The sequence below is a fragment of the Odontesthes bonariensis genome, chromosome 9 (genome assembly GCF_027942865.1).
Source record: "Odontesthes bonariensis isolate fOdoBon6 chromosome 9, fOdoBon6.hap1, whole genome shotgun sequence".
NCBI classification, from domain to species: domain Eukaryota; kingdom Metazoa; phylum Chordata; class Actinopteri; order Atheriniformes; family Atherinopsidae; genus Odontesthes; species Odontesthes bonariensis.
The window spans coordinates 9,159,036-9,177,024 of record NC_134514.1 but is presented as its reverse complement, the minus strand read 5'-3'; the positions used below and the strand labels follow the sequence as shown (position 1 = coordinate 9,177,024).

At 43.0% G+C, this 17,989-nt stretch overlaps 1 protein-coding gene across 1 annotated transcript; it reads left to right on the top strand.

Moving 5' to 3' along the window:
* Positions 1-1,274: 1,274 nt before the first annotated feature.
* LOC142388101 (sushi domain-containing protein 6) lies at positions 1,275-12,552 on the top strand. The gene is made up of 5 exons (XM_075473001.1): positions 1,275-1,455; positions 4,954-5,060; positions 8,024-8,221; positions 10,257-10,401; positions 11,263-12,552. Exons 1-5 carry the CDS (start codon positions 1,286-1,288, stop codon positions 11,576-11,578), a joined length of 936 nt encoding a protein of 311 aa, XP_075329116.1. The 5' UTR covers positions 1,275-1,285; the 3' UTR covers positions 11,579-12,552.
* The last annotated feature ends 5,437 nt before the right edge of the window (positions 12,553-17,989 follow it).

Sequence of the window (17,989 nt, the reverse complement as noted above, 5' to 3'; positions counted from 1 at the left end):
AAGTCACGCCGCTCTGCAGCGAAGCTTTCAGCCTGCCAAGTGGGCCCCTCCAAACAATGACTGCTGGTAATCGCCATGTGTGGAGCTCAAAGATGAAAAGGGAAGAAGAAGTGAGGACGTACTGTTAGTTTGTGGGCTCAGAGTTGAAGCTGAAAACGCCCAAACTGTGCCACCGTGTCTTTGATGAACTTCAAACAGGGAAAATAAAGAGACTTCCTCAAATGGATCTCAGCGATGTTTGGTGTAAACACTATTATGTGGCGCATCATAAGTTAACCATACCAGGTCCAACCTCACTTTGCTCTCTTCATTTGTGTTGTGAACATCACAAAATGTTTGAAATCCTCCTGAGATTCAGCTCCATGTTGACTGGATTAATCAAATCATTTCTGCAGGTTTGTCAGCTTTCAGACAACATCCCACAGATGTTTTTCTGTTTGTTTTTTTAACTCATTTTTGCTCTGTGGTGAATTATTCCTGCTGTTAAAAGCTGGTAAACTGGGAGCAAAAAGGAATAAACATTAAACGGTTAAAGAACAGGCCCAAAGTGGGCCTAAAAAAACATCCCAAACATCTTAACAGCAGCAGCCTGGACTGTCCACTGATGACAGCTTGGCTCTTTGGACTCGAGCCGGTTATTCTAACCCACCATCTGCAGCCTCAGCGGGAGCCCAAATGCATCAGATATATTTTTCCAGCATTCAGATGTCCAGTGTTTGTGAGCCAACGCCTACTCCAGCCTCAGCTTTCTGCTCTAACATGTTGCAGTCCGTCCCCCTGCAGGTTTGGGGTGGGTGACTTACTGACACCTCTCAGCATCCTGAGGGGCTCCAGGTGCCACACAGCCTGTAACTGTGAAACATCTGAACTCCTAATGACTTCTGTGATCCTCTGTTGCTTTTTCTAGCATCAGGACCTGCTGAAAAATGTGTTTTTACTGCGATTATCTCAACGGAGTTTTGACTAGATGGTCAGGAAACTATAGACTTTCATCATGTTTAAAATCCTCGTTAAAAGTCACATTATGCATTTATTTGCCTAAAGTAAAGTTTCACACCAACTTTTTTTGAAAAGGTTTCCACTCCGATGAGCTTCCGGGAATGAATCTTCTGAGCATTTTGTGTATATTTTTATTTTGTAGCCCTGGCTGGCCACAGTTTCCTCCGTTTGATGTGTGTTTGCGGCAGAATTTCCTGAATCTGACGGAGCCGCGCAGGTGGGCGGTGTTTGGCGGCCGCGGCGGCCAATCAGAAGCCGGCGTGTCGCTGTCAAACACAGCTGATCGATGAGTCAGGGGGGAGCAGCCGAAAAGGTCGCACTTGTTGCTGAGCAGGAGCTGCGATCGTCAGCTGGCCGCGGAGCTTCGGTCCATCTCCACTTTGCGCCAGATAAAGAGTCCGTGCGCCCCCCGCCTGCGCCACCCGCCCCCGCCGCCGCATCACTGTTGGCTCCCAGGTGAGACGATTTAACCCTTTTTCTGTTTGGTCCCTGCAAAGATATGAGCTGTCGGGGTTTAACTTCACCTGCCTGTGGAGGAATTAAACGTCGGCTGTTATTTTTTCTGTCCGATTTGCTGCGTGAGAACTGAGCGCGCACGGGGGTGTTTATTTGTGTTCGTGCGGAGCAAAGATAGAACCGCTTATGTTAGACCGCAGAGGGAAGTCGGTGCCTTTAAATCACCGATGTCGCTGTGATAAAAGAAAAAAGAAAAAGAGGAGTTTCAACAGAAAAGGAGTGATTACATTAAAAAAAATCCCGACGCTGCTGAGCAACAAAGAGCATCCACCGGGAACCCACCGGCTCCATTCAGGAGGGGTCCACACTGAACAAACAGCTTTCCAGTTTCACTTTCTGGCTTTCTGTTTGTCCTTGGAGAATGTTTGAGGGTTCATCTGAGCATGTTGTAGCTGGTGGGAGACTGTGGCTGATTCTATTTGCTGGAGTATGTGGGCAGATGAGAGGAGAAAACTGCTCTTCATGGAGTCAGAGCTGTGTGTATTCGGTAACTGGGTGGTTCTACATACAGAAGAGGCAGGACAAGGGATGCGGATTACAACAACTTGTGGATGAGTTGATATGAAGGGGATAAATCAGCTGATGTTGGAGGAGGTGCAAGACGAAAACTGGTGGGTTTGTATCATAAAAAGATTAGAGATTACTCACTTTAATGGTGAATTATTTTGTGATTTACATTGTAAAAGTGGGCCACATCAGGACAGAAACTGTGTGAAATGAGCCCCCGGTCTGCACCTCAGTGACCTTTTCAGTAATGCAGCATCAGCACTGCCACTGTGTGCTGCTGCTGCATTGTGTGCACGGAGGCATGAAAGCTCTTTCCCTTTTATCTAATGACTTATTAGACTCTTTTTCACAGCTGTAAATGGAACTCCTGAAAGCTAAAAACAAGTCTGTTCATGTCTTTTTCTTTTTACTGTTGCAGACTTTTTATTTTTGTTAAAAACCCCAAAAGCAAAATGTTTCACCGGCTTTGGATTTAGGATCGAGTCCCCAGCTTCCCTCATTTCCTGAATGACCACGAATCACAGAATTAGTCCCAAAGAATAAAGAAGATCTTTTATTTTGATGTTTCTCTTTATAAATGAGAAGAAAGCCACCCAGACTGATCAACTACTCTGTCACATGTGGTTCAGTGGGGGAAAACGCTCAACACTTCTTACTTCAAACTGCAGTCATGGTGTGAAATCCGCCTCCCGGGGACCGTCCTGCTGCGTGTTTTTGTTTTATCTCCCGGTTTTCGGGTCTATCCTGCAGCATTTCTCTGGGATTTTCCCCCTGAAGGTCGCAGCCTCGTCTCTAATCTGCGCACGCTGACTGTAACTTGGCACTTCCTGTGTTTGTGCCAAATGAGTCGCTGTTGTGGCTGGAAACATAGAATACATCATATCCTGCGTGCCAGAAGATATTTGCAAGAAAGAACCGGCGAAACATTGGCTAATGTACACATAAGCACAGATGTGGAGTTGTCTGAGCCTTTAAAGGCAGACGGAAGTGAACGGTGAAGAAGTTTGGGAATGAAATGTCATCCTTGTGAAAGCACACAAGTGACATCTGAATCCGTTTAAGTCGTGAGGAAAGAGACATTTTTTATCTTCTTCTGCTGCAGCAGAACATTACAGCACAAGTTATAATATCCCAGAGGGCCACGATGACTAAGATCCAGACCTCCCACGCAGGTTGTGGTCGAATGAGATGGAGCTATGAGTGTTTGTGTTAAACCTCTGTCATGTTTGATTTGTGTATGAGTGGCATTTTGGGGCAGTGGGCCCTCCCCGGCTGCTATCCGGATGACTGGCATCTCTGTTGACATGAAAGCACACCTGCACAAACACAGTTTCACACGCTGTGGCATCAAGGCCGGCAGGGGAAGGGGTTCTGGCTCGGCTGGTGCTGGTTCTGCACAGGGTGTGTGTGTGTGTGTGTGTGTGTCGGGGATGAAAGTGTGAAGTTTGGAGTTTTGTGGTGGATGCTACTGTGCTCTCAGGTGTGGTGTTGGTCAGTTTGGGCAGTGTTGAAACTGTAAACAGTTTCACTATCAGTCAACTGAAAGGTTGTAGCCAGGCTTTAGAATGGTGTCACGAAGGCTTTGATGGGAAAATAAAACATCTAAGGCTTGTTTTATAGAGTCGTGTCATAGTTTTTAGGTTGTACTTGTCACTTGCTTTGCATATTTCTAAATTCCTTCATTTCTTCTGGTATTAAAACAAACCAAAAAGCAGTTTTACTCCTTACTGTTGTTAAATGAGCACTCAAAGAGAATTTACCTACTTTGTCTTTGTGAAAAGTGTCTTTAAAAACTGCTGCTTGTTCCTGGAGTGTAGTTTTAACAGTTACACGGTACAAAAGTACATGTTTTTTTTCAGTTTTAGTTGAAATTTAAGCACCTTAGATGGAGCAAGAGTACGTGTGAGATCACCAAATGTGCAGAAGACCAAAAAGTCTGTTGAGTTTAGTGGAAAACAGGCCCTTTGGGGGATTTAAAAACTGGTTTACTTGCAGCTTTCCTGCAGCAGTGGAAGTAAATTAAGCCTTTACTGAGTCTTATTAGTTTGGTTTTACACTTACGCCCCATTTCATAAAACCTCAAACCAACCTAATAACAAAGACAGGAAATGTGAACTTTAACAACAATATTTAATTCCCTGAAAAGGTCCATTTTCAGACATATTTACATGTCATTACATGTAAGAACATTTGCTGTTTCACAATAACTTAAATTTCTTTATTTCAAATATGTGATAAAATGGATGAAAAACTATTGAGTATTTACAACAAAAGGGGAAAACTGACAATGACATCATTTACATGTAGCAATAAACACGAACTATAAAGGAAGAAGTAACCCTACCCCATATTTAATCACCCCTTTCATTTCTAGCGTGTAACTGAAGGTGCTTTATCACAAAATGGAAAGAAAAAGCCACAATTATATATTCTTTTAGGTATAAAAATGATTAAAGAAGTTCTCTTGTTGAGGCTTCTTAAATACGATCAAACATGGAGGGATTTTCTTGTTTTGGGGCCAAAAGACGACCGCTCAAACATCATCTCTAGCTCTGGTTGTTCTGATGTGATGTGGAACCTTTGGTAGGTTTCCCATTTCTTCAGAAACTGTCAGATAATGTCAAACCGCCGACCTTTAATATTGAGTACAGTAAGAAAGCGCCATCAGGCCTCTGCTGAATCACCCATGCAGCTGCGTTACAAACACACCTGCCGCCTGTCAGAGACACCTGCAGGAGGTCATGTGACGCCTCGCTGCTGCAGCTGCCCGGCGATACTCAGCAGCTGATTGTTGTTTCCTCTGAACTGAAAACAAGCGTCACTGTTCACACCTGCGACCTCCTTTATGTTTGTGGACATTAAAAGCGTTGTGAGAGGTGCGACTTCTGCTGGTTTTCTCTTCCTCTGACTCTCCATCTGTCTCATCATCAGGATGTCCGGTTTCATGTCTGCATCAATCCTGTGTCCATGGCCGTGTGGACGCGTCAGCCTGGCCTGTGGACTCCTCCTCCTGGCCTCCTCGCCGCTCCTCACCTCAGGTACGACCTCTGACCCCGCCAGCCGACAGAGCAGACGTCACGTGCTACAGAAACCGTGAAACGAGACGCGCTCTTTAACGCTTTATTCGTGACTAATTGTGAAACACTTCTTCTGTGCTTTAGGGGTTTGAAACCTGTCGTCTGTTTCCATCTTGACTTTTCAGACATTTCTGCTCAGATCACAGAGTTTAGTTTTTAAGGCCATTTTATAACTGATTTTTTTATTTGACACATACATACATACATACACAAACTCAACTAACACAGAGGGGTGTATAAAGTTTTTTAAAAGTCCTTTCTCTCTCTCTTTTTTTTTCTTCCACTGACTAGATCTTTGCAAATTTCAGTCACTGTTTTGCACCTTTACGTCATATTTCCGCTAATCCAATCCTCTTCTTCGCTCTATCTGCCCTAACGAGCATTCTGCGTTAATGAGTACTTTACATGTTTGTTTGTTTTGTTTATTTTATCAAACGGTGTCATACACCAAAAAGGTGCCCAGCCCGCATGGGCTTACAAGACAAAAAGCAATAGTTAAAAGAACATCTTCATAATTGATAAACCAGCGTACAGTCCTCAATAAACAACAACCCCACTCAAACATAAAGCGCGCTCCTGCGTTGTTGGTAAGCTTTCAACACATATTGGGCTAAATAAAACACCTTCTCGCTACACAAATATATAAGTCTGCACTCATCGGACATAGAAAATAAATCATGACTTTCCAAGGTCAATTTAAGGAAGAGCTTGAGTCTAATTTCATGGTAAAAAGGACAGTAAAACATCAAATGCATCTCATTTTCCACCTCATTTAAGTCACACAGGTGACACTTTCTGTTCTCCTCTGGGATTGCATGGAAACGTCCAGTTTCAACCGTCAGAGGCAAGATGCCACTTCACTTCTCAATTGGGCACAAACAGACCTCTGCGCTCTGCTAAGGTTCAGGGTGACATAGTGCTCTGGTTGGTAGACAGACTTTATCAAACAATACATTCTAAGTTTAGGTTTGTACAGAATTTCTTCTGCCCAATTTTGTTATAGTTTTCAAATAATATTATCTTAATTTGTTTGACACTACAGGATCATTTATTTCTATATATGTATTGGAGACCTACTTCATGAAATATACTGGAAAGTTAATTTGTCCAACGACTATTTTTTGAGAGGTTCCACAAAAAAATTAGTTTGACAAGTCTGTGGTCAGCCATGTTGATGAGTCTGTTCCACAGTCGCACCATGTCACCCTTAATCCGCACTTCGCATGGCTTACAAGTGAGAAAAACAACCATACAAAGTACGAGTCATTTACAGGTGAGAGCAACAACAACACAAAAAGAAAAAGAAAGAACCTACTCTCCTGTAATTAATAAAATAAAATAGATAAATAAGAAAAACAAGAATATAGAGGTAACCAGAGTCCCGGCATTGCCTGTACTAATAATGACCATCTTTTATCACACATGTCTGTTTTCAGCTGTAGTCTTGCTGTGATTTTTTTCCATGATAAACACATTTTTCACCCTGTCTCTCCATTGCATTATGCTTGGAGGCTGTGGTTTCAACCAGGAAGCTGTTATAGTCTTCTTTGCTATCAGCAGCAGGATTCTCAGTAAATATTTAGAGCTCTTATCTGTCATACTGTCAGGAATTAGACCCAAAATGTAAAGTGCTGGTTCCAGATGCAGGTTAATGCCCATAATCTGTTTAATTTCCTTTTGAATATTCTTCCAAAAAATCCTGTATTTTTGGGCAATCCCAGAATATATGAGTGGAGTCACCCACTGCTCCAACATAAATCAGTTGTATTGCTGTATTTAGATGTAATGAACGGAGTGTAAAAGTAACGCATTTTCACTTTCCAATCGAATTCCCTCCATGTTGGACTTTTAAGGCCATTTTAAATCAGTCAAATCCCTGAAAAGTGTCTGACTTGATTCAGAAATTCCCAGTAATTTTCCGCTCTCAGCCTCACATCTGACGCGCTCCTCACTGGCAGATTGTTTGGGGTTAAGGAGGGTGCAGACGTAGTAGAAGCCACGTTTCTGCAGGCGTTTTAGGGCAAAAGATGAAGAAATGGAGGAAGTGGCGCCGGCTGCTCTGGCAGAGCTGGTTTATGACCTGAGAGTTTTTTTCTTTTTTAGGAGATACTGGCCAGAAAACCTGCTCCCCTGCAGAACCCTTCAGTCACACGTAACTGCTTCTATTTGCAGTAACAATATCGCCTTACTGTCGTGCCACGCTGACCCAGATGGGGTCGAACACACACTCTCAGCCTGACGTCATCTTCCCTCAAACAACGCCAAAACATCCAGCTCGTCTTATGCACCATCTGCTACAGACTTACACCAGTAGCTTTATTTAGAATATCTGTTGTAACCATTTCTGCTAAAGGGAAGTTATTAAGTTATCATTAGAAATAAAACAGTAGCTTCCACGGGCCAAATGAGTCCCACATCTCACCAACACACCGACTGTCCTTGTTTTTCTCTCTTGTTTTTGGTTGATGGTTTTCATTTAGTAAAGCTAAATTACTTTTAAGCTTCCGCTTTTTATCTTTTACTGATTACATCTCTTCGACTGGTTAAATCTTTGCACTATTCATTTCTTTTTATAAGTTACTCGACAACCAGAATTAGCCTCGGGATGAATATCGCATCCATCTGTTAAATATTTATCTATCGCACCAAACAAATGGGAAGAAATCTCCATTTTCTACAACACCAGTCGGCCAAATCTGTCAGTTTCTGCTGGTGGGAGTGAAGAGTGAGGAAATCCCCTCCAGAATGTTCATCCTCTTCTTTAAAGCCATAAGAAAAACGCACTCTGAGCCGTGCTGCAGAGATGGAGGAGGGGCGAACTTTGACCTCTCTTAACCAGATGCTAAAGTGGCTCCCGATGGTAAGAAATAATGTAAGAAAAAAAAAACCGCCTGCTCTCATCTCTGTGTTTTGTGTCTCTGCAGGCAGACTGAGTAACTGCACTCACCCTCTGGTGCCGGAACATGGAGGTTTCCGCTGCGATCCGTCTCCGTGCCATGGCTTTCCTCACAGGAGCTCCATCCGCTTCTTCTGTGAGCCCGGTTACCACATCAGCAACAGGGTGCCCGTCTCCAGGTGCCGCCAAGGGAAGTGGGTGCCGCCGATACCGGCCTGCATCAGAGGTACGAGTTAGGAAGCCTGGAAGCACGAGTCGGCAGAGGTGGAGCAGTGATTTTACATGTGGGGGTGTTCCAGGGGGGGCACATGAGCGCCACATCAAGCCCATAGACACGACGCTCAAGTTGGCATCTAATTTGCGAATTAAATGGATGGGCATAAAGGGCCATTTCACTGCATTTTTTGCATTTTGATCGCCCTAAACTAGGTCCTGTATGGAAACTACAATAGTTAGACAGCTCAAATCTGGATGGAATTATTCTAAAGAGGCTGTAGATTCATTAAAACCTTGTTTGGGATTTGTGAAGCCTTTCTCTGATTTGTAAAAATGCAGAACAGGGCCATTTCACTGCGTTTTTTGCATTTTGATCGCCCTAAACTAGATCCTGTATGAAACTAGAATAATTCCATCCAGATTTTAGCAGTGTAACTATTGTAAAGAGGCTGTAGATTCATTAAAACCTTGTTTGGGATTTGTGAAGCCTTTCTCTGATTTGTAAAAATGCAGAACAGGGCAATTTTACTGCATTTTTTTGCATTTTGATCGCCCTAAACTAGGTCCTGTATGGAAACTACAGTAGTTACACTGCTAAAATCTGGATGAAATTATTCTAAAGAGGGTACAGGGTCTTTAAAACACATTTTATGATTTGTTAAAACTTTATTTGGTCATTGAAAATTCAAAAAGGTGAAATCATCTTGCTGTAAAAGTGGGGGTGTTGAAACACCCCCATCCCCCACGGGTGCGACGCCCATGCGAGTCGGCATCAATCTGTGGGCAGAGTGTCGCAGTTTTAAGTAAAAATCAAGCTCGAGTTTCCAGAAAAAGATGCTCTTTTCCGTTATCCAGCCCCTGGAGTGAGAACAATCGGGTTAATCCATGTTGAGAGTGTTCTTACAAACGCAAATAAAAGTGGAACTCTGTGACTGGCTCGGGTTTTCTCTCACTCATAAGTCGCTTTTATCCAAATCGACTTCACGTGAGGAACAACTAACGCAGCGCTTTGCCCGAGAAGTGTTGTTGTTGTTGTTGTTGTTGTTGTTGTTGTTGTTGTTAGGTGTGAAAAGCTGCTGAAAGTTCCAGCCTGTTGTGAGCTGAGCTGAAAACCTTTACGTTGGAGTAGTTATAGTTTCCTGTTTTTATGATTAGCTGACTAGAACTGTGGGTCAGATCAGCCGGATTTTCCTTTATGTTCTTACTGAATCTGCAGTTATAGAAGGGAACGCTGTCAGAAACTCAGACTCGTGGTGTTTTTACTCTGAAGCAACACAGACTGCTCCTGGTTAAGTCTGGAAATGGTGTCGGTTTGAAGTCGTCCTCTCTGAGAGAAAGCAGATGCTGTTGGGCAACTCTAAACATTGCATTTCCCGGCCAGCGTTACTCCATCGGTTTATGGTCTGCCCATGACTCCTCACTGTTTTGACTCCAACAGTTTAAGGGCTGATTAGTCATTTTATGACGTTTTTTTTCTAGTTTTTAATATTGAGGAAGCAGATGGCCTTAGACCTCATTTCCTATTCTTAGAATTTGCATAAATGTTTATTTATGAGACATAGATGGTGTTTTTTTTATGAGAGCTTTTTCTTATGATTTAGTTTAGAAGAACCTCTGTCTGCTCTGGCCAGTAAAATCAGGAGAAGTCATCCCACCATCACAGCTTTAGAGGTTAATAATCCTTCCACTCTGCAGCCTCTGAGGAGGGGGCTGCTTTCTCCCTGCAGCAGCATGATCCCGTTCATCTTTTGACCTACTTAACAGATCAGCTCAGATGCTGTCTGACTTTGCAGGGAGAACTAGAAGCTTCACTCTGCCCACACCACTTCAGACTTCCTCTGTCACCATTCAGTCAGAGGCGCTGCAGCAGGAAGTCGGAATGCAGAAAGAGGAAGTGGGCAGAGACACCATAATAACCATCAGACACTTCCTGTGTGCCGACGGCGTCAGAGCCTGATGGAAATCCACCAGATAAAAAGTAGACTCTGCGTAATGTTTCCAACATCCTTCACAAACCTAATGTTTCTATCTTTTGTCCTCCTCAGACGGACCCAACATGAAGTCTGAGGACAGAGGGGGCGACTCGATGCCCAGCATGGCCACGACCGCGGTGGGCGTGTCCATCTTCCTGCTCACCACCACCGCCTGCCTGGTGGTCAAGTCCCGCCTCTACCCCTGTCAGTCACACAGGTGAGGAGAAAGGGACTAAATCAATATATAAATCAATAGATCTTATGTTGGGATGGGATCTGCTGCACTGGAATGAAATGCCCCTCCAAAAATAAGTAAAAAAACAACAAATAAAAGACGTTTTTAGCAACAAAAAAAAATACTGCCAATGGAACTAGTGAATATCAGCTTGTCCAGATTTCTTGAAATAAGATGTGATATTTAGGACTTTTGAGATAAAAGTGATCTTGAAATTCGCTTAAAAACCTCTTCAAATGTAAAAAAAAAGCTTGTTTCATATGATATGTGACTCAAAACAATTTGTTTTCAAGACTTTTTCATTTAACAAGATATTCCAGATGTATTGTCTTCAAACAAGTCCCTATATCTGGCTGAAATAGTTGTTAGGCAGCTGTGTCTCATATTAAGTGTAATGAGATATTTTGACTAGAAATGAGACAAATGTAAGACTTAGATTTTTTCCAGTGTGGATACTCTCGTTTCAATAAATCCTGTGATTTAGAGTTTTTGGCGTGAATGAACTCCCTTTAGCTGTTATGCTGCAAACAAGTGGAACAAACTGCCAGTGGAGATTAAACTTTCACCACATGTAGACGTTTTTAAATCCAGGTTAAAAACATTTCTGTTCTCATGTGTCTATGCATGAAATCTGCACGATATCTTTGAACTTATCTGGACTGTTGCTCGTTTTTAAATTCATTTAAATTATTTTATTTGTTTCTCTTTATATTCTTTTATGTATTTTAATGCTTCTTCCACTCCCTGCTGCAATGCTTTTATTTTATGTAAAGCACTTTGAACTGTTTTGGACATGAAATGTGCTATACAAATAAATTTGATTTGATTTGTGTTTCCTTGCAGCCGCCGCTCCTCGGACCAGCTGGACCTGATGGTGGACGGGCTTCCCGTCTCTCTGCCCTCCTATGAGGAGGCGGTGTACGGCAGCTGGGGGCAGCGCATCCCTCCCTGCTCATTCCCGGGACCCACGCAGCTCCTGCTGGCCCAGGAGGCCCCCGGCTGCCACCCGTCCTCTCTGAGCAGCCAGTCGGACGGCAGCCACCGGCCCCTCCTCCAAAGCCCGGACAACCCGCCGCCTCCGTACGAAGAGGTCCCGGCGCCACATCCCAGAGACAGGATGAGCGAGCGTGGGGGTCTCTCCGACGATAAGGACACCTGACCGATGCGTCCACGGGTTCCCTTGTGACTGAAATCGTACCCATGACAGATTGTGGCGGCTCATACCTGCGGCGTTACATCTGCAGATGACGGCTGACTCCTGTACTGCCGCACTTTTCCTGCTCGGCTGCCGCTCGGCAGCATCAGGACCATCGCACGCTATTTTAGACGAAGCTGACGAGCTCTGATTGGCCAGCCGTCTGGTCGCACCGACCTGACCGAGGTGGACCGAAGTGCATTTATCAATGAAATGTTAACTGTATAGCGTATTGTATGAATGTTTGTGGCATGGCGGGGTGTAATTTGCACATGAATCTCTGCTGAAAACCTGGTCACGAAATAAGAAGTTAATTTATTGGTTGGAGGGTTTGAGGTGAGCAGAGAATGTGACGAGGTTTTCAGAGGACGATGTGAAGCTGTGTGTGTTTTCAGTGCTCTGGAGACGTGTTTCATCCTTCCCGTCAGTGACGGGGCCGATCAAGGCTTCCTTTGGGAAGTTTCTGACACTTTCGCACAGCTTTTCTCTTCAGGTGTACTCGGACTGCACAACCTGAAGCCGGCGTTGGTGTACAGACGTTAATTTAAAAGAAAAATAATCATCTTGTGTACAGCAGACGTATGTAGAGATTTAAAGAGAAAGCAAATGGATTTCTCTTGTGTTCAATCAGGTGTGAGTGAAGTGGAGATTACTCGATATCTGACTTAAATCTAGTTTAAAAGGATCAATCCTCCTTCGTTTACTGAATCATTTTGTCAGTAAATCAGAGAATGTGGACTCTTGTTCCACAACTTGCAAAAAAAAAAAAACACCTTAAAAAGCTGATTCCCTGATGCCTTCACTGACCTTGAATGTATTTAATGTTTAATTTTGTGGCAACAAACCTTAACTATTATATGGATTGTAGTATTTACAGATGATGATTTGTATATTGTATTATTGCACAGAGCTATAAGAAAAATAAATGTTAAACTGTTCTTTTTCCCTGTTTGACTTCCTGACCTTGTTGTGACTTAATCAGAGATAATCTGCATCACTCGTGTTCATCAGCGCTACGGTTCACACCTGATGTCTGAAACGCTCCAGTGTCGTTTCCTGCAGCCTGATTTGGATACAAGTTTCAGATTGTTTAACACTTCCTTTGAGATGCCAAAACTGCAGAAATCTTCAGGCCGGATGGTGATTATGTCAGTTGAGCGTCTGCACCACTCCGGTTTCTGCAGGTCAGTCCAAACTCGATTTAAAAACTTTCCTCTGTGGAAGGAGAAACTGACTGAGAAGCACTTTCATGCCTTAAAAAGAGAAATGAACACTTCTTTATTCCCTCTAAAGATATTTAAAATCTTCAGTATCATTGCAGGAAGTGTTTTTACTTATTTATTTATTTATTTTAAACCCTTCCCTTATAAATCTACACAGAAATAACCAAAATGATGAGACAAAAACAAGGTTCAATAAAAGTATTGTTGGTTTTCTTAGAAAACTGTCCAACAAACTTGGGCTTCGTGTTGAAGAGCTTCAGTTTAAAGCTGTTTTAAACACTAAAATTAACATAATTATCTTCAGTCAGTTTGATGTTTGCAGGCAGATCAGGATGCCAGTTGGTGGATCACAGAGAAATGATAAATTTAGGGAATTTTAGCCTCTTTTTTTTCACTGTGATTGTGTATGTTGACAAAGTGACTGTGATCTATATCATTCCAGATTACTCATTTTTGGCTGAATAAGTCTGTTGTTCTTCCAAACTTCCACCATGTGAGACTGATGGAGGTTGCTGTTTTGGCCACTGTGAGCACAACAGAAATGTTCATGCATCCTTCCACAGATCTGAGTCGGTGTCTGAAAGGTCCAAAAACAATTCTCTGAACTTGTGATATGGAAATAATGTCCATCAGACACGGTGTTAAAGGCAAAAGCTCTACGTACTTATGTGAATAATTTAAAGAACTGTGTGTAGAGTGGTGAAGGGGCGACTAAATGCCTGAAGCAAAAAAAAAAATCTTACATTTTCCGTCAAAAGTTTTACATTTTTAAGCTTTTATGTAAATAACTGAACATATTACCAGAGTTTTCGTGCATATATACACATTTCTTATGATTTATTTACAATCAACTGCATTAGAAAACTGATGACTGTTTTTCTGCTTCCTAATATTCATTCAAGATTTAAAAATAAACCATATTTTTATATATATCTTCTACGTGTCATCATCTGAGAGTTGCTTAGTTGCCTTTTGGCTCCCAGCAGGTTAATTGAGTTGGAAATAATCAAGATTTTAGTGACTTTTAATCAGCGTTAATTGAGTTTATTCCCACTGCTGGATGAATATTCAATGCTGAACATGAGGTACGAATAACAGTTTAAAAAAAAAATAAAAAGAACAGTATTATCAGCAGAATTTATCTTAAGTACAACAATGTCTTTATGTTGAGTTAAAACGGGGTGAAAACTCCATCTTGTTTAAAGTATCTCTAAATTTGTGGAAGTGGGTCAGTTTCTGAGCGGCGCTGTGGAGCGTTCAGAAAACACAGAATTGGGTCGTGTTTTTGTTTTGGCTCTTGGTATTTACTCCAAACCAACTTCCTCTGAAGAAGCATGTGATGGTGGTGATGAGGGCCAGAAAGTTTAGACTTCCTGCTTTGTAGTGAATCCTGGAAGTGTTGGAGGAGTTTGACCGAAAGCGGACGTTGGCTAATGATTCAGGAAGGAGGACGAGGAGTCAGCACAGTTTACAGTAAACAGTCAGCAGTAGTTGGACAGATGAAACCAACATTTCCAGTGTTGCCACAGACTTTTGTATGAATGAATGTGTTTGGCTGCAAAGTGACATGTTGGGAAAACTCTGAAATCATGTGATTTCTGAGAGGTTCCTGCTCAATGTTGTACTTTTGAGTTAAATCTTGTGCTCCTCCTTGGACGTGACGCACTGAACTTGCACAACTCTAAACCAAAGAAGAAGAAATTTCTGTTACCAGAAATGATGAAATCTGACTCTGAGGGTTTCCCTTCCATTCAAATTCATCACAAAGTGTCCAGAATGTGCTTACACCATCAGGTCTGATGAAGTCTCTGCTCGCTTTAGTAGTCCCCAACTTCTCATCAGCCCTGCCTGCTGAGCGCACATGTGACCATCCAGCCAAGCGTTAATTAGTTTGTTTTTCCACTAATTAGGTCGGTTTAATCTCCAGAACTGTGAAATAAAACTGAGCACAATATTTCTCCAATAAACTGATGTGATGTGACAGATGAAGCATTACAACGCTGCATCTGTTCAATCAGTTGTTCTTTATTTCTCAACGGCCTTCTGAGGAAATGTTTGGCTAACCGATGAGGTGTGGTCCCTGTACAGAGACTTACTCTGACCCTGCTATTCAAAGGTGAGCGAACCTTGTGAGGAGAAAAATTAATCAAAACAATCAGATGCCCCACAATGTGTATTATTTCACAGTAGATTATTATTATTATTGTACATTTTACTGGAAAACACATCAGGAGATGATTAAAATCATCGGGTCCTCATGAGGTCTTAAAATGAAGTAAAAACAACCACAGATGACATAGAACACTGTCATTATTTAACAAAAACTGAGACCGCAAACGGAGAAGCAGTGTATGAAAAACTAAGCCGTCAGTCAGTCTCTGACTACAGGCCAACACCCCCAACCTGTGAGGACAACATTGACTTCCTCAACACATTCTTCAGCCGGTTTGAGGAAAACAACACCTCCACACCAACAACAATCCCTCCCTGCATGAACAGTGAAACACTACACCTGGACCCAGCAGACGTACGGAGGACCCTACTCAAGGTGAACCCCAGGAAAGCTGCAGGTCCTGACAACACACCGGGGCGGCTGCTCAGAGACTGTGCTTACCAACTCACAGATGTTCTCACGGACATCTACAACACTTCTCTGAGCCAAGCCATCATACCAGCATGCTTCAAAGCAACCACCATCATACGGCTACCCAAGAAATCCCCAGCCTCATCACTGAATGACTACCGGCCCATAGCACTCACTCCCATCATGATGAAGTGCTTTGAAAGGTTGGTCCAAGGCCCATATAACATCCAGTCTCCCCACTACGCTTGACTCATTCCAGTTTGCATACCGTCCCAAGCGTTCAACTGATGATGCCATAGCAACAGCACCTCACCTCAGCCTGGCACATCTGGAAAACAAAAACAGTTATGTGCGGATGCTGTTTATCGACTTCAGCTCCGCCTTCAACACTGTCATCCCTCAACACCTGGTGAATAAACTCGGCGCAATAGGCATCAGCACCCCATTATGCAATTGGTTCCTGGACTTCCTTACAGACAGACCGTAAGAGTTGGCAAAAACTCCTCAAAGACCACCTTCATGAACACCGGGGTCCCCCAGGGATGTGTGCTTAGCCCGTTACTGTTCACACTGATAGATAGATAAATACTTTATTAATCCCAATTTGGGAAATTGTTTTGTTGTTCTGAGAAGGATATCTGCACACTCACCGAGTCTGACACAACAACTGCAGAGGAGGTTGTCGCTGCCATGAAACCGATGAAAGTGGCTACACTCGCAGTATCAGAGGAGGTCAGTCCAACGCTATCGATTGTAGCGCCACTCCATTCCCAACTCGTCCATGAGCTCCAAGACAAGCCGAGTGAATCCAACTTGACAAGGGAACTTAAAACCACAATGTGCCAGGATCTTAACAAGAGATACTTAAACGAAAAGGAAGCTCTGTATAAAGCCTCGGCTCTTGATCCCCGTTTCAAAGCCTTCCCTTTCCTTTCCAAGGATGAGAGGGAAGATGTCTACAATGGAGTATCTGCAGAAGCTACCAGGACCGAGTGGGCATTACAGGTAACATTAACAGCAATACAGTTAAAATTTATTTTATAAATATAAATTCATATATTCAGTTTAAAAAGCAAAGAAAGTTATAAATACATATTTATAACTAAATTCATGAATAAATAAATCCATCATAGGTAAATGCAGTTGTCATTGGAAATGAGTCCAGTTTGCAGCCGATGACAGAACCAGCCTTCTTAATAAGTTTATTAAGCCTGCTGGTGTCACCGGCTCTGATGCTGTTCCCCCAGCAGACCACAGCGAAGAAGAGTCATGACTGACTCATGACTGTTGTGTCAGATACAAACCACTTCATCAAGTTCGCAGATGACACAACAGTGGTGGGTCTCATCAGCGACAATGACGACTCAGCCTACAGAGAGGAGGTAAATCTACTCATCAACTGGTGCGACATCAATAATTTACAACTCAATGTAAATAGAACCAAAGAAATAACTGTGGACTTCAGGAAGACACACATGCCACACACCCCACTCATCATAAATGGCAGTGCTGTGGAATCTGTGAAAAGCACCAAGTTCCTGGGGGTGCATATCACAGATGACCTGACCTGGTCTACCAACACCACCTCCCTGGTCAAAAAGGCCCAGCAACGCCTCCACTTCCTTCGCCGGATGAGGAGAGCGAACCTCCCCTCTTCTGCCCTCACAACCTTTTACAGGGGGGGCTATTGAGAGCATTCTTACCAGCAGCCTCTCAGTCTGGTGCGGCAGCTGCTCTGTTGCCGACCAAAAGGCCCTACAAAGGGTGGTAAGGACAGCAGAAAAGATCACCAGATCAGCCCAACCATCTATCCAGGAACTGTATCCGTCCCGCTGCCTCAAGAGAGCAAACAACATCACCAAAGACCCCACTCACCCTGCACACAAACTGTTCATCATCCTACCATCTGGTAAGCGCTACCGCAGCATGCGGTGCAGGACTTCCAGACTCAGCAATAGTTTTTTTTCCCCACAGGCCATCAGACTACTCAACTCACTTAAAGAAAGTCTATAAACATGAAAATACACACCCACTGTATGCTGCTTTTGTCACTCTGCACTTTACTTACTGCACCTTTTGCACATCAATATCTACCTCTAATTATTTACCCGTCCATTTGTCCGTACATGTTGTGTTTATTTGTCTTACCTGTGTGCATTATTGTTTGTTGTGTAATTTGTGTGTGTTATAATGTTGCTGCACATTCGAAGTATGGGGAAACGCAATTTTGATCCTCTGTGTAATTACTTGCACTGATTGCATGGTTGGATTGACAATAAAGTTCACTTTGACTTTGAACTTTAACCTTTAACATGCTAACTGAGGCCTGCAGAGTCTGAGATGTAGCTCTTGGGTTTCTGACCTTGGGGTGACCTTGCTGGGACGTCCACTCCTGGGAAGATTGACAGCTGTCCTGAATATTTTCAGCTTGTGAATAATCTTTCTCTCTGTAGAACGATGGACTCCAGATAGTTTGGAAATGGCCTTATAACCCTTCTTTGATGGACAGCAACAGTTGCCTCTCTAAGATCACTGCTGATGTCTTTCCTCCTTGGCATCGTGCTAACA

Excerpts from the sequence above, each read along its gene's own strand:
- LOC142388101 (XM_075473001.1), top strand. The coding sequence starts at position 1,286 with ATGAGTCAGGGGGGAGCAGCCGAAAAGGTCGCACTTGTTGCTGAGCAG. Across the intron at positions 1,456-4,953 it reads GCATCACTGTTGGCTCCCAG|GATGTCCGGTTTCATGTCTG; the intron begins GTGAGACGATTT and ends TCTCATCATCAG. Across the intron at positions 10,402-11,262 it reads TACCCCTGTCAGTCACACAG|CCGCCGCTCCTCGGACCAGC; the intron begins GTGAGGAGAAAG and ends GTTTCCTTGCAG.